Source organism: Exophiala mesophila (assembly GCF_000836275.1).
Source record: "Exophiala mesophila strain CBS 40295 unplaced genomic scaffold supercont1.2, whole genome shotgun sequence".
Taxonomy (NCBI): Eukaryota; Fungi; Ascomycota; class Eurotiomycetes; order Chaetothyriales; family Herpotrichiellaceae; genus Exophiala; species Exophiala mesophila.
The window spans coordinates 2,002,293-2,023,988 of NW_015622505.1; the positions used below are offsets into that span (position 1 = coordinate 2,002,293).

At 51.5% G+C, this 21,696-nt stretch overlaps 5 protein-coding genes across 7 annotated transcripts; 2 read left to right on the forward strand and 3 right to left on the reverse strand.

Annotated features, from left to right (window-relative positions):
- Positions 1-5,891: 5,891 nt before the first annotated feature.
- On the forward strand, positions 5,892-6,778 carry PV10_02561 (uncharacterized protein; the record flags this gene model as incomplete). Its single annotated transcript, XM_016366885.1, has 2 exons — positions 5,892-5,983; positions 6,091-6,778. The coding sequence occupies 2 exons, from the start codon at positions 5,892-5,894 to the stop codon at positions 6,623-6,625; spliced, it is 627 nt and encodes a 208-aa protein (XP_016226403.1). The 3' UTR covers positions 6,626-6,778.
- On the reverse strand, positions 6,694-7,917 carry PV10_02562 (uncharacterized protein). The gene has a single exon (XM_016366886.1). The coding sequence runs from the start codon at positions 7,458-7,460 to the stop codon at positions 7,158-7,160; it is 303 nt and encodes a 100-aa protein (XP_016226404.1). The 5' UTR covers positions 7,461-7,917; the 3' UTR covers positions 6,694-7,157.
- Positions 7,918-10,615: 2,698 nt separating this feature from the next.
- On the reverse strand, positions 10,616-10,926 carry PV10_02563 (uncharacterized protein; the record flags this gene model as incomplete). The annotated part of the gene is made up of 1 exon (XM_016366887.1): positions 10,616-10,926. A coding segment is annotated over one exon (305 nt), but the record flags the coding sequence as incomplete, so codon positions are not given.
- A 1,406-nt stretch (positions 10,927-12,332) lies between these two features.
- On the reverse strand, positions 12,333-15,509 carry PV10_02564 (uncharacterized protein). Its single transcript, XM_016366888.1, has 3 exons — positions 15,380-15,509; positions 13,663-15,305; positions 12,333-13,602 (listed from the first exon to the last, which is right to left on the reverse strand). The coding sequence occupies exons 2-3, from the start codon at positions 14,243-14,245 to the stop codon at positions 12,944-12,946; spliced, it is 1,242 nt and encodes a 413-aa protein (XP_016226406.1). The 5' UTR covers positions 14,246-15,305; positions 15,380-15,509; the 3' UTR covers positions 12,333-12,943.
- A 2,945-nt stretch (positions 15,510-18,454) lies between these two features.
- On the forward strand, positions 18,455-21,606 carry PV10_02565. 3 transcript variants are annotated; one of them, XM_016366891.1, is made up of 3 exons: positions 18,455-19,355; positions 19,413-19,459; positions 19,524-21,606. In XM_016366891.1, exon 3 carries the CDS (start codon positions 20,019-20,021, stop codon positions 21,480-21,482), a length of 1,464 nt encoding a protein of 487 aa, XP_016226409.1. In that variant the 5' UTR covers positions 18,455-19,355; positions 19,413-19,459; positions 19,524-20,018; the 3' UTR covers positions 21,483-21,606. The 3 variants fall into 3 exon arrangements, with proteins under 3 accessions (XP_016226409.1, XP_016226408.1, XP_016226407.1); XM_016366890.1 differs by having other exon boundaries at positions 18,455-19,459; XM_016366889.1 differs by having other exon boundaries at positions 19,413-21,606.
- Positions 21,607-21,696: the final 90 nt, after the last annotated feature.

The window sequence follows — 21,696 nt, forward strand, 5'->3', positions numbered from 1 at the left end:
AAAGAAACAAAGCAGAGCAGTCGACGTTTCCACATAATGTAGAGGAACCCAAGACATGAATTCAAGTCTGTTCGAGACATTAATACTCCGATAGTTCGCGCATGTTCTTTCTGTGCTGCGTCTTCTTTCGAGGGTCTTCAACAAGGATGCCATCAGCAAGGTCTACCGTTCTTCACGTCGCAATTCAACGTCCAGAGGTTTGGAGGCAGTTCCGTACTGCAAACATATGGCATCGAAGCCCTCATGCATCATACCTGTCGGCTCGTTGGTTGGGGAGCCGTTGCCGCAGTGGCATAACCCAGACAACCCGGCCCACCAATGGATTCCAGAGGAAACAAGGCCGCTTATCCAAAGTTGAGGAACAACTCGTGCTTGATGGCCGTGCACGAGGACTAGGGGTTGAGTACATCGCTGGCTTCTCGAAGCGATCACCCCAGGTCATCCGGCAGCGTTTTGCAAAGTTGTAGGCTCTCAGATGTTCTTCGAATGCCAAGGAAGGTCTGCCGGCTCATAGGGTCGAAATGTATGTGAATGTCTTTGAAAATCGTTTACATGAGATCTGGTGGGAATGGTACAAGTGCGATGTTTGGTTCGTCTGGCGAATGGCACTGCATCGGAGAGCATCCGAGGAATGGGTTCACTCCGTATGCTCGACTATGCTCCTTGGGCAACGCACCTGAGGGCGGTATTGCTGGGACATTTTAGTGGTTAGTAGGGACCATGTTCGGCTTACAATGAATATATCAGTACAAACTCCTGGAGAGATCGACGCTAATGAAAGGGAGGCCCCAAGTGGTGACCCGTGTTCGATGTCGAACTGATTTCCACCTTTGACGGAAGATGTATGAGTGGGCTGTGCTACCACGAACATCAAAGAACTCGGACTCAGGTCGGTCCGTGAGGATACCGGACACCGCCCACACCCATATGGCACCAAGTCGTTCGGAGTTTACATTGGAATTAATAATAAGTCCTCTACGTGCCAAAATCAAAGGGTCGACTCCACTGCAGATTCCTCGACCGACACGTTCGAAATAAGGACCACATAGTTTGGGTGGATACCAAAATATCAATATCGGACAGTCAGACCGACGCCTTTTCCTCTACATATTGTGGAGACACGCGTGACACGGAAGATAATTGAAGATGTATAAAGAAAATGGCACCGTCAGACGAAAACCTTTTCTCACTACTGATTGGCCAAATATCACCAGCAATCTTGACGCTAACCTCGACTCGTATTTGTAGATACTTTTACTAATCCCCTTGTACAGAAGGACTGAAACGTGTCGTGGTGCTGGTACTATGATCCTATCTTCCCATCGCTTTCTCAGCGTGTCGCAATCCATTTGGCAAATACATCATGCTTAGATTATAAGTTCGGAGTTAAGAAGTAATGTTGGATCATCACTACCGCCCGTTCATCTGGCGGTATAAAAGAAAGGTAGGACCTGATTAAGAGACGAATAAAAATTTGACAAACAGCGATTAGCAATAAACGGTAGCGTACCCTTTATACGTCTTCATTATCTAGGCTATTCCAAAGCCCAACATGTCTGCTCAGTATGCCAACGATCAGCCGTCTGGCTTCGCCAACCACGTCTCCAACGTTGCCATTGTTGGCGCCGGAGGAACGGTAGGAAAATACGTGACTGAAGCTCTTCTCAAGACTGGCAAGCACAAGGTCACCGCCCTTACACGAGAAGGCAGTTCCAACAAATTGCCTGAAGGGGTCATCGTCAGGAGGGTCAACTACGACAATACCTCGACGCTCGTTGAGGCGTTGAAAGGCCAGGATGTTTTCATCATCACTATGAATGTCATGGCACCGAGAGATTCGGAGAAGAAGCTGGTTGAGGCGGCAGCAGAAGCCGGTGTGCCATGGATTCTTCCCAATGAATGGTCAGGAGATCCAACCCAGGTCCAACTAGGCGCGGACACATACTTGGCTGACGGGAGACGACAAACCCGTGAGCTCGTCGTCAAATTGGGCAAATCAGCTTATCTTTCCATGATATCCAGCTTCTGGTATGAATTCTCTCTTGCTGGGTCGGAATCTCGTTACGGATTCGACTTCCCCAAAAGGCAAGTGACCTTCTACGATGATGGCAAGACGGCCATCAACACCAGCACTTTTCTCCAGTGTGGTCGTGCAGTGGCTGCATTGTTGAGCCTCAAGGTCCTCCCAGAGGATGAGAAGGATAAGAGTCCTACAATCTCACAGTTTAGGAATGGACCTGTGTATCTGTCTTCCTTCAACATCAGCCAGAAGGACATGTTTGAATCGGTCTTGCGGGTAACGGGGACGACGGAGCAAGACTGGACAATTCGTTATCAAGATAGTCGCGAGCGATACAAGGAAGGTCAGGAAAAGATGAAGGGAGGAGATCGCGAGGGCTTTGCGCAATTGCTGTATGCAAGGGCATTCTATCCAACCGACGAGGCCAATTATGAAAGGCGTGGGCTATTGCACAACGAGATCTTGGGTCTGCCAAAGGAGGATCTGGACGAAGCAACAAAGAGAGGTGTCGAGCTGGTCGGACAACAAGACCGATACAGCTCTTGAACCCCGAGGCACGTCAATCAAATAGGCAAATACTACAATTGGTTCATTCGCCCTGGGCGCGAGGGGCGCTAAGAGACAAATCTATCTATGAAGTTATCCTCCATGCCGATCCGAGTTATGCGTACCGAGGTCGCTTACGAAACCCCATCTTATCCCAGCCAAGGCATCAACCGAGCCTCAATCTCAACTTGTCTTCAAGTCTGCCAAAGACATATGGGATCGTCCTACAAGCTATGCCATGACTTCCAAGCACGTCGATATGTTTAGTCAAACTCACATGTAAACGCATGCATCGTCTCGTATTATTGGAGCAACTGGCCATGTTTGCTTGGCATGAACGCCTTTTTAGCCCCCTGCATATTCTCTTTCGCAATTGTCTCACTACTTGATTGACTATTGTATCTACCACAATAGCCTACTTGCGCAGCACGCCTAAGCCAACGGTTTCTTCATCAAAGCGACCAGCATGGATGACGACCTCGCTAGGGTTGGACACGCGAGCGCCGAGTTAGGACCCACCCTGCCGGTTGCGTGATCTAAGTACACCACAATCGAGGAGGTACACCCAGGCACGTCAAACATCTGTTGCGACAGCTTGTTCATGGTCAATCCATGAATCTATCTACACTGGTCGCGTCAGCTGACTGTTGTTGGTAAATTGGAACCAATGCTAGCAGCGTACTAGTCCAAACCCCAGCATTATCTGAAGCTCATCTATCGATGTTTCTAAGCGCCGTCCCAAGGCCAATGCAACGCCATCGAAGGGGAATGCGGCCACACGGCCACAAGGTTGATACCTGGGGGAATGGTCATACTCAGCCCGACACAGCTCGCTTAACAGGAGATCAAGGTAGTTCTAGTTGGCGACATTCACTGTGGAAGCATGAGGTTGTACTGTGCGAATGCGGTAAGGACCTGCCTGCGCCCTTGGACAAGCGATAGGTGTTTCGACCGTCTCCGGGGATGAAGGCTTCAACTCCCTGGCGTACTCCGTACACTGCCGCCGTGGGGCAGCCAGGCTGCTTAGGTCGACACATCGCTTCGTCTCGGAACTACATGTTATCAGGGGGAAGTCTAGGGCAAGGAAGGACGAAGAACTGGGTGTTTGTGGCTTCTGCAACTCTCTAGGTCCAAGTCGGTAAGTCTGTGGCGGTGATCCTGGCTGGTTACAGGCCTCAGTCTCCTCTCCGACAGAGCTCTTCTTTCTTTCTGCCTGAGAGTGACGTGGCTTGGGTTTGGCAGCCTCAACGGCCTACTGGATGGTCAGCTGACCGGCTGCTCTGATATGATATGCTTAAGAAGCTCCCAGGTTTGGAATGGATATATTGCTTGTCCAGCGAGCAGTGATCTTGCAGTGAAGGTCAGGTATTAACGATCTTGACGGGCGACTGTTTCGCTCCAAGGCAGTCATTTCTAACCCTTCCTCAGTTACGCATATATTCTCTTTCTCTCTCTCTTCCTCGTTCAGTCTACGGCTTGTCACGCACCTAGACATGCATACCGTCGATCAGCTTTGCCATGATCTTGGGATCAGACACCCGGCCGATGCCCCGTGTTGTATAGGCTATGGGAAGAGGTATCCCACGTGTGGCAATCAAGTGGCCAGGCATTATCGAATGACAGCAATCCCAATGCTAGAAAGCATTGGAGTTGCCCTTGAGCGCGGAACCCCGCCGGAAAGGCTCAAAATTGATCTCGAAGAGGCGGCTACTTTGCTCCATTGCTCAAGATACCACAGACCTCAGGCACCTGGAAAGGTTGAGGAGTGGGTGATGAGGTTGAACAACCGAAGATTCCAATCATCGGCTAGGCCACGACAGTCGTCTCAGTCGTATCGTGGCAATGAATACAATACTCGACCAACTCCTTTCGCTGCACGTACCTTGGCGACATGTCAAGACGAGGAGCTTCTCTTGGAGCTGAACAGTCGTCTGGGAGCAGAGAGATTGTCGTCGATCGTTCTTCGTTCATTGATTGAGAATCCAGGGCCTTACCTGGGGCAGACTCGCATCAGTGACAGACCCACATTTATGTCAACTCCCACGGTCATGCGCCATGGTGGTGCTAGACCAGCAATCCTCTCAGACTCTGGTTACGAGAGTGAGAGCGACTCTTCGTCATTAAGCACTCCGTTGAGACCTATATCGACATCTCCAACTCCATCATCCCGGTCATCTACGGTTCCCATTTCGTCGAGAAGGTCTCCCGATACTTCCACAACCTCCTCCACTCCTTCTATTCCTTTGAATTCTTCGCAACCTCCTCCACCTTCTACGATTACAAACTCGTCGATAACGTCTCCACTTACTTCAACCTCCTCCACTTCCTCTATTCCTTCGAATTCTCTACGACGTTCTCCACCTTCTACGGGTCCTACATCGTCGACAAGGCCTCTCTTGACTTCGATATCCTCCTCCACCTCCACTTCCACCTCCATCTCTCCCCAGTCCTCCCCTCCGTCCTCTCCAACTCCTTCTACTCCTTCTACTCCATCAAATTCTCCACGACGGTCTCAACAACCTCCCACTCCGGTCACAAGACAAGATCTGAGAAATACAGACAGTGTTCCATCATCACATCATGAGACGGAACCTTCTGACTCCGATTGCGAATGTGGCATCTGTCTTGAAACACTTGGTCAAAGTCAAGGTCTGTGGACGTGTACTACTTGCCACAACGCGACACATCGTGAGTGCTTCGATGCGTGGCTGATCAACACGATTGATAACATGATTGTGAGATGTATATACTGGTACGTGGGTTCTTTTGTTCTACGCACACACCGTCCCATATGTTTCTGAAGGTGATTCACATGGGAGAGTGATACTGACTTGAGGCCCACTTTATAGTCGAGCTTCCGATGCATGATGCGAATCAAGACACAATACTTTTAGAGAAATGAATGCTTTGACGGAACAATGTGTCCAACCTGGGGGGCCAGAACGAGTAACACGTTCGACTAATGAATAACCAGGAGGGATGGATTTCCTTGGAGTGGCGTTAGAGTAGAGGCGCTATAGTGGGGGCAAGGTGTCTCCTCCAGGGGCAGAGGCGTTGGAAGGATTGATTGGTTAATTGGTCTACGAGTTAAGTATTCTGATGACTCAAGAGGAGACTCTCATGTGAGAGAGTAATGCCCGCTTTGATGAAGTGACATGGTGCATACTATAAGCATAAATAAGTTTCATCTTTCATCCGTCGTCCGAGTCCCGCGCACGCCAAGACCGTATATCGAACTTTCTTCTTTCAACCTTGCAACACTTCCTGAACATGTCACCATCCCAGCTACGACCTTCCATGATGGTGTAAACATTATTCTGGCTCGATGGAAGAGCAGTCTGAGCATGGGAAAGTCATCCCAACCGTTGATATTCTATTGATCGGCAGCCCGGGAGTGGGCAAGTCGACATTTCTCTCGTATGTTTTTGATATGCTTCCCTTGCCGCGAGGGGTTTCCCCACCCGTATCAGACAGACAGACAAGAGGGATGATAAAGAATATTGAATCTAACGATTCATCTCTAGACAGCTACAGTATCTACGGCAAGGGAAACTAGATGTGACAACGCCGCGGCCTCGAGTATTTGCGCCGAGCGGGCCAGTGATATATGATGTGGTGTTGTTTGGTCGACCGTATCAATTCCGAGTGACCGTGTCGACGTCAACGCTATTCATCGACCCTTTCCCTGAACAGGTCGACTTTGCCATCATTGCGTACTCGATCTCGTCGCGCGAATCGCTGCACAATGCGCAATATTACTGGCGTCAACAATTGGCCATGCATTACGCCGACTTGGAGCACAACATGCCAATCATGCTACTGGGGTTGAAACGAGACGAACGGACTGATGATCGGGCCGACGACGGCACCTTCGAATGTGTCATGCCCCAGGAAGGTCTGCGTGTCGCTCAGGAAATACGGGCTGATCGCTATGCAGAGTGCAGTGCCTTAACTGGCGAGTTGATGTGGCAGGTTCTGGAGGATATCACTCGAACCGCCGCAAAGACTACGACTGAAGGTGGTGGACTTAGTCAGGTCGGCTCTTGCGCGACCATGTGACCATGTGGCTGATTTACGGGGTTCTATTGTCTATGTCGGGATACACGGCAAAAGGTTGGCAAGGAGAATTCAAGACAAAGAGTTTGTCATTTGTGATACCTTCTCCAGCAGGTAGGATGATTAAACTATCATCAGAATCTCTGCGAGAAAACGTAGTGTGTATGAGTGTGTGCAAACGCTGAACTGAACACTATGAAAAAGAAAGTAGGAACCCCGATACGCTCGCAAATCTCAACGGCCAGAGAAGGACAGGCTCTGGTTGTGTGTTCATCCACAAGCACCGCTATCCACCAGAATGACCAATACCTGGATCATGTGACCCACAGAACCGTGCATCTCTCCAGCGGCGGCGAGGTCTTATGGCAGCCAGACCGACTCAAATAAATGTATTTTCGGGTGGCAAATATCACGATCCCAACTGTCCTTGGTTCATTTCTGGCAGTAGACAACGTCAAACACATCCGTTTGTTTTTGCGCTGGACGTGTCATCCTTCATAAACCCCATTATTTCATGTTTTTAGCAAGGGCGCATCTAAAACAAGCAGTCCAAGCAACAACAGCAAGCAAGACCAGCGAACAGACCGGCACAGATTCCTGGCGCTGAACTGCCACCTCCTCTTCGATCTTCGACGTACATGGGCTGCTGTTGTGGATAATATCCTTGAGGAGGACCATACTGAGGGCCCGGAGGGGGGTAGTAGCCGCCCTGGTTGTACTGTTGTTGGTTGGGGTCACCATAGGGCTGCATTTGACCTTGAGGAGGCGGCGACATATAACCTGAGTTATTGTCATATGCCTGAGGAGGGTATTGCGGAGGAGGATATTTGTCGGCCATGGCTGATTAAGGGAAGATTATGAGGTGATGTTGCGGTGGGAGGTTGAAAAGGACTGAGAGGTGAGGTTGGAGGTGGAATGAAAACTGCGAAAGTGGCAGGCGCACAGCTTATGTGGCAAAGTCGAGATTGACTTGGAGAACGCTTCGTGGGAAGTGATGAAGAGTATGTGTCAAGATTAACCGTGATGACGAGTATTCGGCGACGATGACAACGAATACACCTGCGCACGTACGGATGACGCCAAAGATAGTCGAAGGGAGAGGATGAGTGTGGTAGCGGCAGCAGCAGTAAAAGTGCTCGAAAGGGCACGAACGGCAAACGAAGAAATGGCAGGTGAGAGGAGCACTCCCGTACCGCGGTGCAACAATGCTGGTAGATGAGTGGCTGTACAAAAGCTTCCCTTCCAAGCGATCAAAATGGGTTTAGTCGGACTTGGTGAGGGATAATGACTGGTGCCGCGTCCTCTGACCAAAGAAACAAGCACAAGGTGGCCCAGTTGCGACGCGTAAGAGATTTGAGTCCGTCTCATAATGGCCTTGGACTGGCCCGGCTGGGCAATGAATGATTGACTCACAGGGTGCGGGAAGCACGATGCCACGATGCCACGCACTCGCATACTCCATACTCCATACACGCACTTTGCTGAGCTGAGCCACACGCTTCCGGGCGCATCCAGGACCCGTACTTCTTGGTTCCAGGTGCTGATGAGAGCAAAATGCTGCCTAGCCTCGGCCTTCCGGGCCCCTTGTACGCCCGGAAAATCTTCAGTAGGCGCCTGCTACGGCGAATGGTTCAGCCGCGGAGTTGTACTCTGCCATTAGCTTTACCATGCGAGCGTCACCACAAGAGGTCATGCGAATGTCACCTACCGTAAATAGGCTGTGCCTATGGGCTGAAGGTCAGATTTTCGACACTTCACATCCATGGGGACAAGTTATGAGTCAAGTAAGAAGAGGGATTGCATCACAGAAACAGTTCTGACCTGGGCACAACTAAACTCCCCCCCCCCCCATCTCCCGTCAGTAGTAATGCCAGAAATGCCAAAAACCGTGGTGTCACGTTGTTGACGATCCAGCCAGCCGCCACTGGACAGCCACAACCCCCGAGCCCCCTGTGGCGGGTACTGAATAGTGAGTGGCGTAGGGCTGGATGTGGCTTGGACCTCAATGAGGCGTCAGTCTGGAATATCTCATCTTCCGTCTCCCGACACAACCAACGCAGGGTCAAAACTTGACAGGCAGGGGCGACAAAACTTGCCCAAGTTTCTGCCTGCCAGACACGCATGGTATAGCAAGCTGACAGAATCAAGGGGGGCTGGCACGTGCACGGTCACATGTCAGATTTCTGCAGGGCGGGCGGGCAAGGTGCAGCCTAGGGGACTATTTACTGCACTGGCCATATTCTCATTTTCGATTGAGGCTCTGCGACACGAAGCACTCTCGCGTGTGGAGATGAAACAGCAAACTTCGAATGGAATGTTCGACAAAGCAATAACGGGGCGCCACCAGCACTGACCTTCCACTAAACCCAACTGAGGACGGGGTCATCTGGTTCCCGCGACGTTCACACAGACCATCATCGTGAGGCCAACCTGGCAATGTTGTGAAGATCCCCTTCGCTCTCAGGGGATTATTGTGGACTTTAGCTTCAACGCTCAGTTCGCGAGGCTGCACTGAGGAACGGCCGTGCTCGTGGCCGTGCTTTCGATGATAGACCGGGGTCCAAGTTTGCCGCAAAAGTCAAACAAACGAGACGTCTCATCAACGTCGTATGTAGATTGAGTCACGACGCTCGGACCCCAATGGTATGGCGTTTTGAGATGGCGGTGTCGGATGGTCTTGTTCTTGTTGGAAACATAAAATGAAACTATTGACGTGCACCCTCGATTGGGAACCAATATTTTTTTGATGGCTCTGATGGGCCTTCTCACTTACTCACCAGGGTCACCTTTGCATCGTCAATGCTGCCGTCTCATCTCGCCATGACCTGAGACAATGTGCTCAGACTCATGTTTGTTTCCCTTAGAGTCGACTGATGTCGTGACGACTAAAACGATGAGCAAGCAGACGCGTGATACCAGAACGTCCGTGATCCAGTATGGCAGTCGTAGTAGTCGTAATGATGTTGTTACTGACATCTACCGAAAGGCTCTTGTCGCCAACAATAGCCACACTCGGGAGACATCCGGCCAACGTAAAGTCACACTCGGTGTTTCATTATTAGCACAGGAAGATGCAAGATACCCTTTTTGTGCCTGCACGGCCGAGGCAAAAATCGGTCAAACAATGATCATGACTGCCTACAACACAGGTGCGACCCTCGATGAATAATCTGCTCCTGCAATCGCGATCGTGATGTCACCTCCAACGAGCGGACAGTTACCTATAGAGCTTTCCCCAGAGCCGGCTATCAGCAACGCTTGCTCGCATGGAGACAGGAATGCATATGCGTAGGCGGAGAGAATTGCCAAGGAAAGGCAAAGGCGTTTAGCCAACACAAGTCTGGCTCTGGCCTTGCTAGAGATTCGCTCGGGGTAATCACCCGCCTGATGCTTGGTGTAAAGACATGATGGTGAGAAGCGGACGAAAGAGAGGCATGAGGCATTTACCTTCTGGTCCAGTCAAAGACGTTGACAAGCAGACCATATCGTCAAAGCCTAAAGACCTCGTGAGGCCTCTTGATGAGTAAAAAGCCAACCAACGAAAGAATAACAGCGGACACCACCACCGCCGTGTCGAGTTGGAACAAAAGGCTCAACGGCTACAGGCAAGTTCGGATGCCGGCCAGGCCGGAGCAGGATTCCGGAAATCGTTGGCATCTAGACCGATATAGGGTTGGTAGCGGTGGTCCACACCTAGGATCTGGGATGTTGATTGGTCTCTAGCCAAAATTCCCGAAGGTATGATGAGTAGCTGCGTGTCTACAATTGCGGCGACTCTTGCTGACTGGCTGTTTCGACTCCGGATATGATATCGAACACGACCACGCGGACGCCTGCATTCCTTTCTTGGACGAATTCAATTAGAGCGAGTCACGGCTCGTATGTGTATCACCAGCATGACAGGATGTCGTTGAATTAGCAGCCAATGATGAGTGCCACGGCCGTCTGAAGAGCTGTGATTCGTGTATGACCCTCGCGAGCAAATACTTCGAAGCGCTCTTATCCGGTGTGACTCGCTGACTCGCTGACGCTCGCCCTTGCCAGTTGGTTTCGAGTGTCAAGATCGCGATGTACCTCAGTCTTTTGACTATGTACAACCAGAGGTATTAACTCGGAAATGTCAACCTCGCATCTTGAGTTTCCCACGCCACCAAAACTGTCAGAAGTGGCCAGATCTCCGGCCAAACCCTTCTTAACAAAAAATTGCGCTGGTGGGTAGTGGAATGACGGAGGATTTTCATAAGTGCCAACGTCAGCATCAGCAGAAGAGGAATTTGAAAGTTGAGCTTTGGTTATTTTCATGTTTGGGATACTTTCACATCGTTGAGACAGTTATGTCTGGACAGGATTGGGCACGAGCGCCAATAGTATGTACGGAGTATTTGTCGCTGAGCTGCATGTCCATGATCCACCATACTCGTGAGTAAGTGAGAAATTGATAATCTGATAAAACGAGATCCGGCGACCCACACTTGCGCGGGCCTGAACGCGATCGGTTCCAGGAGATGGATGCATTGTTCTAGCAGTTGCCAGTGGCAGCTCACAGAAGGAAGTAATGTTATCACGCCTCAGGACGGAGAATGCGCACGGTGGTGAGGACGGGGTGTCTAACGTCCCAGCGTTGAACATTGACACAACACGAAAGGATTGGTTCATCCAGTAGGCTGGAGCTGATTTCCAGGCGGGCCGCGAGCTGCCGCAAGTAGCGGCTTGCTTGGGTCCCAAATAAGGCAGACTATATGAGGGCATGACCAGGCAGATTCAAGTGCCGGTGCCACAGGCTACGCCCGTGCTGCCTGCTCGTGGCAGAATGAAGTCCCAGCATGCATCGTGACGGTCGATCAATGGAGAAAGATGACGGATTTCCGAAGAGAGGAACATTACTTTGTGGCTGCAGAGGCACGAGAGGCTCCTGCATAAGTGTCCTGTCGTGGAGGGTCACCATGGTTCTTGAAAGGTCGTCGAGGTATCAACGGATTGGCTATGCTGCATGATGCACGTCGAGGATGGGGACGAGCGTGTTCACTCTCCCAAGCATATACGGAGTAATATTTTCTATTGTGACCCACTTGATTGACAATCATTTGCTCTTGGTTTGCATTAGTTTTGCTGCCCAGTCGGCATGACAGAGTTTTACTGGCGCGCACAGCGACGGCTGGTATCGCCGCAGAGACGGGAGCCAAAATCCAATGACGGTAGCCCAAATAGATCGTCCACCTTGTCCGACTCTGTGCGCTGAAAAGCGGGGACTCTCGACGCTCAAAGCTGCATGAAATGGTGGCAAGTGGGCTAAGATTGACAAAGTTGTACCAATCAAAACGTCGTCAGCAGCGGCTGGAGCGGGGCTGTGACCGTCCAGCAAGGCAGCCAATCCTCCTGGCGAAGAATGTTGTTGTCAAAGACGAGGGCCGGAAACCCCTGGAACATGAGGCTTGCAGGAGTCGGCCCATGAGGCGGCACACTCGTGGCGAGACTGACGGGGCAGACAGGTCAAATGTCATGCAAAATAGCGTTCAAAGGCTGCCACGGGTTCGATCATGTCAAGTCAGTATGCTCGACTTTTGCCCCTCGATTACCTCACGACCAGTTCACCCATCCTCACCCCCAAAGTCTAGGCCACCCATACCGCTCCACAATACGAGACACCGGTTACAAGGGTTGGTGAAATTCACGTGACGTGCGCCGTCGACGGCATGGATCCCAAATTCTCCAGGGTTACAAATGGTTTGAACAATTTTGAATGGTTATGTACATATGTTCAATATAGAGGGCCCTTCGCCTAGGGTCCCAGGACACACAAGGCGCAGAACTCCAGGTTTTGACCGGATCTTTCCAGGCTGACCATTTTGGACCGTGGCCTTCGTGGATCCTGGAAACCCTGGGAGCAAGCCTGGTTGTGAATATACAAAAAATGTCGAGGTAGAAAGTCAAGTCGTCTAGCCCGCCCTCGCCTGTGACCAGTGTCATCTCGCCCAGCACTTGGATTTTGAGTGACAAACAGAAGACGCCAAATCGTGATGCACCACTTTCTCCATGAGTGTTTTTCCACGAGTCCACCAACAAAGTGTGACGACCAAAGGTCATGCACCAGACAATCCTTCCCTCCAGATATCAAAACTCCATCAAATGCTCCGAGGTCGAAATTAAATCGCTACGTCTCCAAAGCACTTTTCGAGAAAAAAGATCCATGTCAAACAGATCGGTATATATTCTTGGTGGATGGACCTCCTTGGAACGGGTCAATTCCGAGGGGTCGAAGGTTCGGTCAAATCATAACAGCGTTTCGGGGACCGTCCAGTATATATAGAACAAAGTCGAAGATTAATAGGTAGCAACGGCGGGTGCATATCCAGGTGGGGAATAAAATGTTTTTTCGTGGTCGTTGAGGGGAATAACGTTGCCGTAGAAGTTCAAAGGTTGATTGCAGGGGCCAATATCAGCGTACGAAACCTCAGATTCATAGCCAGAGTCCACTGAGAGGGAGGAACACGAGGACACTTGCTTTGATGGAGGCGACTGGTAGGGCGACCATGCCGGAGGCGAGGTCTGGAAGCTGAGGGGTGATTGGGGCTCCTGGGGATAAGATGGCGAAGGAAGGGCCACACTGGCACAGTCCGCGGAGTCCACAAAGTGTTGAGGGGATAGAGGAGGAGTTGGAGGTTGGTTGTCGGGATAAGCCAGAGTGGTCAACCGGGGACAGTCGATGATGGCCTCGCGGAGTTCCTGGATCGTGATCCTCTTGTCGGGGTCACATTCGAAAATGCGTCGCAAGATCAAGTTCAGCTCAAACGAGATGGGCAGAATGGTGCTCAAGAACTTGGGATCCTTTAGAAACGCGCGGAAAGTGGAATCCTCGGACGAGGCCTTTTTCCAGGGGTTACGTCCACAGGTCAAGTTGACCAAAATGACGCCAAGGCTCCATACATCGTTGGGCGCAGCGGCATAACGACCATGTGTTCTTGGAGAAGGCTGTTGGCATTCTGTGAGAGACTGGTTAGTATCGCTTGAATTGCATCAAAAGCGGACGTGGGTGAGCGTACCTGGGGACATGTAAAAGGTGGATCCACAGCCAAAGTCCGATGTGACGCGATCCGTGGTAGCCAATCCAAAGTCGGCGAGTTTCACAGTGGTGCCATCGTCGGTAAGAAGGATGTTCTCAGGCTTCAGATCCCGATGGTAGATACCAATGGAGTGGCAATACTCAACCGCATCCAAGATCTGGAGAAATGCGTGCTTGGCCAATTGGTCGTCGCCCACGAAGTGGCCTAGTTCGGTGATGTTGGTGAACAAGTCGCCCTCGGGACAATACTCAATCACGCAATAAGTGCACTCCGGGCAGTCCAAGATGCGAAGCAAAGAGAGGACATTGGGATGTTGGCTGGCTTGGTGATGCAGGGCAATTTCGCGTTTCTGGAACCGTCGCTGTCTGGGGTCCAATCCAAGCTTGGGGAGGGCTTTGACCGCGTAGAGATTATTGGTAAGAAGGTCGACGGCGCGATAGACGACTCCGTAGGCACCGACTCCAAGGATGGACACGAGTTCCAATCGGCCAGCGAGTAACAATCCAAGTCTATCCTCTGGTGCAAGAGGTGTGAGTTGAGGCGGCGGGAGTGTCCCAATCATTATGGGAGAGCCCAAAAGTACGTAGTACTTGTCCTAGGAAAGGATGGAGTCGACAAGAGACCAAAGACAAACAAAGGCTGTTCAAAACATGGGTCCAGAAGTGTCCAGAGACGAGGGGGATGACAGGAAAACAGTAAAAGAGCCGGGAGATGGATAGGGACCGGTAATTTCCTCTGGAAAGTCTATGGCCACAAATCGGATGGAGATGTTTGAGGAGTTGATTCAGTCGAGTAAAGGAAGGACTGGAGACAAGACAAAGGTAGAAGATGGATGATAAAGGGAAAAGGTATTGTGATGAGAGGTGAATGGTGTTGTGTAGGTCTGGAAGTGGTGGTGAAGCTGATATTATGAATCGTAGGCGGGCGATATAGCGCTTTGCTGGATATGACGGTAGTGTTCGTCTCAAGAAGGCAAGGTTTGAAGGATGGAGCAAGACGCACCAACCTTGCCCGACCCATGTCACCCATGCGAGTGGGGCAAAAGAAAACGCTTTGCTGAACCTGGTCGTCAAGGTGCTTCGAATAGAACGCCATCAATAGCAAGGGCCCACTATGGGTGCGTCAAAAGTTGGCAAAGCCTGACCCATGGGCTGTGGCATGAGGAGTCAGGATGACGAGTCGGCCCATGCGTTGATTTGGGTTTAGACCCATCAGGATGAAGCAAGACGAGGCGGGCACAGACGGGCAACATCAGAGTCGGGTGGGTCGTATGGTTTGGCCATGGTGGTGGTCGGATCGCTCAGTGGCTGGGCGCATTTCTGGTCACCGATCAACATTCCTTGCGAAACCGGGCGGGAGGCGCTAATCCTGTGATCCAGTGGTGTCTTATTAGTGTCACTGCCCTGGTGTGGTGTCAAAGACGAGGTGAGTAGGGGGTCGCTAGCCTGGGCGCAGGTAAGCCTTGATTGGTGGTGGAGGCTGGAATGAAGATTGCATCTGGTTCGATAGTCACTACTCGACGATTGAAGAATTGGCAGGAGTGAATTCTAGTGATAGTGGTAAACTGCCCGTACAGAGGACTCAAACTAGACATTTCCCTTGCGAGTAGGGTACAGGAAGGCCTTGAACAGGTGGCAGCCAGACCATCAGCTACGTCTTGGACAACAGGACCGTGGCACCACGGAGAATGACCTACCGTACTCCGTACTGTCTGTGGGGAGATGTCCTCGTCCTATTCTCATCCTCAGGATCCGCCTGAATGTGTTCAAAGATGATGGGCCACTGGGCCAACAGCCAGACCACTGTCATCAAAAGCAGTGTCGTTGAACGCCCGCCCGTATTGGTGGCGATTGGTCGACTCTGGCGCTGGCAACATACGCGAGACACGATCTGTTCAATTACTCCGTAGTTGAACGATGATCGGTGGGTCGCCACACGGTCGCCCAACAGTCGAGGGGCAGGCTGGTCGGTGAACGTAGACGATGGATGGGAAAAGTCGTGTTGCTTTCTTGACACCTCGACGTGGTCTCCTGCCACTGTCATTCGCTGTACTTGTGGCGAGATGGGAATGCGAGTGGATCACTCCTGCCAGATGAACAATTTTGGGAGCATCCTGGTGGCAGGACTCAGATTTACGCGTGCATCGCCCCTCAATGCTATGCTGGTACACGGCAGGTGCGGATTGCCCCTCAATCGTTGGACTGTTGCCTCTGACCTCGACCCTGGGACCTGTCCCCCAACAGGCCCTGGGCAGCCTCTCGAAGAGCCAATGGCTTGGGCAGAAGCCATAGCCTTCAATGATTTGTCCTGTGCGCCGAGCAAACGGCCTGGCGTGCCTACTTGCAGCGAGCTGCCTGATGGCGGCTGGTTTTCCTGTACTAATCCCCTATCATTTGGGTTGCGTGCCTGCCTTTGCTGCACTTCTGCACAGGCGTCCCATCATGGCTGCCCGACCCTGCCGAATGCTCCTTGCCACTCCTGCCCTGCGACTCCAGCGTCAAAGCCTTCTCGAACCCCCTCGCCTTCTCTCTCAACCTCTCAAAGCCGTTGTGAAATGCTGTGCTCCTAAGTACGGCTTATCACGAGGAACGCCCCTCCCCCCAGTCCAGTGCTTTGAGGCCCCTTCTGCCGCAGCACTTTTTTCACTTTTTCATAGTCAAAATAATAATAATAAACAACCGACGCAGGATGACCTTTAGGCCAGCGCTACAGACTTGCCCCCGCCAAAAAGATAACCACCCAAGACTCTACTCATGTACATAGTACAGTAGTCACCATTGACTGGCCAGGGTCCACCATTGGGCGTGTAATTATGAGACTGAAGATAGTAGTGAGCAACCTGCATCAGGTCTGCACCCGAATCTACGATTCGTCTCGCTGTCGACGAGCAGTACTGAGAGAACCCAGTCAGTCTGCCAGGTCCCTACCTAGATAGCGCATACATGTACCACTAGGCCAAAGACCAGCGCCCATAAGCCCTGCAGTGGTGGGCAATCTAGAAAGAAAGTGGCAAGCAGCCATGCCAGTTGTTGGTAGGAGAGTCCCTGTGGTCCCTGCAACTCGGTTTGGTCGTTGGTCGTGAGTCGTTGATCGCGACTGCCATCGTCGGAGGCCGTGATACAATTTTGCCTCCTGCGCTGCACTGCTTCCAGTTCCAGCGGCTACCCCTACGTCTGTACCTACACCTGCGCCTTTCCGATCGCTGTCCTCTGCTGCAACCCGTTGTCGTTGAAGCGAGTTGGCTGCCGTCGCCGCCACCCAGCCTCGGCGGAATGGTCGGCGACTGACCTCGCTGTGGCTGGCCCATTCAAGGTCTAGTCGCCCTATGATCATCAATCTCGAGATCGCGGCAGCCTCCCTCTCACCACAGTGCCTGCAGGGCCGTAGCATATTGTTTCAGTGACCAATAGCTGCTAACTAATGCCTCAGGAATCAAAAACCCATCGATCCTCAAGCCAATTTCAAGATTGGATTCTTGTCCCGCTTTTCCTCCCTCGCTCATAGGCCATGTGACCCGCCTCTCACCTTCATGCGGACCCCAGCCAACGATCAGGAGCGACTTTCCCAAGATCCACCAAGGCGTGCGACAGTCTCTCGTGTCCCTCTAGTGCCGGCACCTAGTTGTCTGAGCGAGATTGATCAGTGCAGTCACTGTGGACCCCTTCAGGAGACAGCTTCGCCCGTCTCAGAATGGATTTCTTGACAAGCTTCCAGCCTAGAAGCCTGACATAACGTGTTGTGCGTAGCCCGTAGTCAAGGTTTTGGCCATGAGTACGATTTGCGTGTCGAGAACACACTGGACAGGGATACTGCCTGTGGCCCAATCTGCCGACAGGGGGGCGCTGACACAAGACACGGCTCCATGAGTAGGCGCAGGCCCAAAGACCTTTGGCCCACCACCATCCTCCTCTCACGGTGACACAGGATTACGTAGGAGATTTCGTCTCCAAGACACGCGTCTGAGGCGTCTGAGGCAAAGGTTTATGGACTTCGCCATGAGAGTGGCTGTCGTTGTCACGCGTTGATACCACACACAAATCCGTCAATGCATGGATAAGCGGCCACCAAGTGTGTCTAGGTCAGCCCATCAGGCATCCAAATTGAGTGTCAAAACATGGCAATGGTTGAGCACATTTGGGCTCAAGTGCCCGTTGGCAAATCCTTGACAAACCTCGCCACCAACATTGTTGCCATGCCGCTCTATCATTTCCAGATGCCTTTTCAGCTGGTTTTTAGTCCACACCTATTAGTCCAGTGCAGAGTGTCACACGCTCGAGTAAGCACCTGTCTCGTCCGCCTTACAGCAAGTCCATTACAATCGACTTATCTACAAGTTTTCGTCCATGCTCTAATCTGCGTCGCAATGATCGACATGCCTGATTGTGAGCCTCATTAACTATCCGCAAATGCCCTCGATGAACACTCTCTGTATTGGTTATGCAATGTGAAAAGGTTCGGATTGTTTAACTCAATGTTTCTTCTGTTCTCCAAGAAGAAAATGATCTTCATTGCAACGGGCCGATCGTTCGCCCTGAAAACATATCGGCACCAAGTCTAAAGCATTCTGGAGAAGGTTTGGCGGAAAGATCATCGCACTGACACTTGTGATGTGCGATCGGTACCTTGTCATGGCTGATTCTGGCCACCGCCAAATTCTTAACCGTGACATTTGTCCCACAAGGGTTCACCCGTCGTGCCCGTCCACGCCCGTCCTCTCGTACACTATTGTTAGGCTCAGGAGAGTGTCGTGAGTGCATAATTCTGTCGTCTGGTCTAGGTACACCGAGTAGAGCTTCTCATCTCGATCCGCACAACCAGCGTCACCCTGCATACACCGTCTACCGTATCAGTCGATCAACACAATCACGTCGATATCGGTGCGTGGGATGTGCTCTGAACTGCCGTGGTGACCTCGTCCCCACCTCCGGTTCTGCGTGCCATGTCTATCGAAGCAATGATTGTCATGAGCTCATCGGACCTGCCTTACGCACGGTGGCACGTCCTCTATCCGATTCATACCGCGCAACGTTAAGAAAGAGGGATCTAGAGCGATGAAGGGTCAGAGCCAAACCTCCTGAAAATCCCTCTTCACACGTGATGCTCAAGTCATCCACGTGACCTTTTTGTCACGCCATAGTATGTACATCACCTGTCGTGGATAGATGCAGTCTTGATATCGAGACCTTCTTGAGACACCATATTGTCACCTCATCAATGCGCCACCTGCACCAGGATTTGTGGACTTTTCGATTTTGGTGACCTGACAAATTGAAAGTCAGTCGGTACCCAAGTGGTCTCCCAGACGCCGATTCTAGTGAGACTCAACCAGAAACCCTCCTGTTGCGAGGTTCAAGCGGTCTGTTCCTCAAATACGAGCGTTTGAAAAATGTGGACTTTGGATGCCATAGGCTCGAAATCTTAAACTTTGCCGGTTTCTACTCCCTGCCTTTAGCGACAAGTTTTCTGCACTGAGCAAGCATCCCTTGTGTCCCTCTGTCATCGGCTTACCTGCGAGGTCCACCCCGGAATCGAGAGGTGGAACATATCGAAGACCGAATTGCGCGTTTTCGATTTGAAAGAAAACGGGCAAGTCTAGACGGGCACTGAGACTTGACCCCTTGAAGCCCTGACGCCTATCGCGATTCATAACGCCTCAGACTGTGACATTTCAGGTTTCATAAAGTGGCGTCCCAGAACCAAAGTACCAAGCTGACGGAGGCCGCCGGTAGAATTATTGGTCTGTCCATACTGCCGAACTCTGCCGAATCTCTCGATTGTATGTGTCGGCATATCTCTGTCCATTTCCTGACTATGTACGCCTTTGCCTAAGTTGCCTACAGATGCGGGTTTCAACACCACAGCTCCATGATTTCGAGTTAATAGCATACTCGGATGTACAAGGAGACTATTTGTTGGCTTCCATTGAGAACACGTGTGTCGCAGACATCATTGCCTAACTTTTCATGATATTTTCTGTCTTCTGGATGTGCTAACAAGAGATGGTCACGTGGAAGTGAAAGTATTGACCTTCCTAATTAGGCTGGATCTTGCTGACCATCAGAACTCTAATTCGTCCTCATTTGATACCTGCCACCATTTCTCCAGATAATAATCAAGATATGTATCTTGTGCTATAGGCACAGGTTGAACGAAGCTTCAATGAGAGAAAGGCTCCTATACACGTGTACCGTTGCAATTGTGATTAGTGCGACAGTTCAATACTCACGACTGGCGGTAGTGCTATTCCGCTCGCGTGGCTGACTCAGGAATATATATTCATCTTCCTACCCAGCTTGTAAAGGCTTGAAATCTTGCAAAGCCACGAACCCCCCAGAATGACACGTCGCAAAGCTTCCAGTCCCGGTGCCCCAGTCCATGGGCTGAGGACCACAAAGCTACAAGCGAATGAATCTACGACGGATTCTTCCAGCCTCGAAACAATATCTCGCGACTTGTTGGTCTCTCCTGTGCAAGCAGAACCTGCTTCCATTGAGCACCCTGCTCATGTCATTCATGCAGGGCTGTTGATTCCAGGTCGCGGAGAGCCGAAACAAAGTGTTTCGGTGGTGATACACGATGGCAAAATCTCAACCATCACGCCAACGGAGTCGTTGCCCAAGACGTTCCAACATCTGCCCTCAACGAGCGTTCCCGTCCTCATGCCAGGGCTTTGGGACTGTCACACGCACCTCCTAGGCGCCACGTCGTTCAACTTCTCCCCTCTTCTGACCGCCACCCCCCCGGCTCTGGCAGGAGCTCGTCTGGCCCGAAATGTACATGACATTCTGATGAGTGGATTTACGTCCATTCGAGATTTGGGAGGCTACGCTATCGAAGTAGCAAAGGCAATCGAAGAAGGGTCTCTCCCTGGACCGAACGTCTATTCTGCTGGAGCTGCCATCTCGCAAACCTCAGGCCATGGCGACGTCTATGACCTTCCTTCGGGTGTCGTGACGTCGTATCTTGGAGTTCGAGACACCCAAGGCAATGCCTTCAACCCTGGCTGCGGCCCGCTGATACTTGCTGACGGAGTCGATGAATGCCGCAGGGCAGTGAGACTTCTCACGCGCAGAGGAGCCAAATGCATCAAGGTCTTTGCTTCGGGAGGGGTACTCAGCATTGCTGACGACCCTCTGAGACAGCAATTTTCTGACCAAGAGCTCTCAATTATTGTGGAAGAGGCCAATCGGGCGGGCCGAGCTGTGGCAGCACACGTTCACGGCAAAGTGGGAATTCTAGCAGCTCTCAGGGCGGGTTGCCACACAATCGAGCACGGAACTTACATGGACCAGGAGTGTGTGGACATGATCAAGGCCAAGGGCGCGGTGTATGTAGCTACACGCACAATAGTCAAGGTTGGGGTCGACCATCCAGAGTTGATGTCACCAGAATCATACAAGAAGATGCTGGAGACGGCAAAGCATCACAAGGCGGCATATCGATTGGCCGTTAAGTCCAACGTCAAAATTGCCCTCGGTACAGATCTAGGGATATCCACACCGGTGTCCAACCCTTTGGCACTGGGCAAAAGCGGAGGGGAGTTGACCTATGCAGTGGAAGACGGTGGTATGACGCCCCTCCAGGCCATTGAAGCGGCAACAGCGACGGCGCCCGAAGTACTGGGCGATATGGGCATGGCGCCCAAAAGCGGGCAAGCTAAGGTGGGATTCGATGCAGACCTTATTGCCTTGAGCTCCAATCCTCTGGATGATATGGGGCTCTTCAAGGACCCCAAGAACATTACACATGTCTGGAAAGGTGGTGTTTTATTCAAAAGCCCTGGTCAACACCATTGGTGAATAAAATGGCCATGTACCGGAGGATCACGTGAATAGTCAGTTGAAGGGCCTCGATACGGACTGGAGAGTCAAGCTGCACCTCTCGCAAGTAGGAATATATGTAATCAATGTTGATGCTGCGGCCCTCAACACCAAGTATTGTTCACCACTTCCAAAGAAGGGAAGATGTCGCTTGCTAAAGTCTTAGTGATCGACGTGTCTGTGGTAATATGGC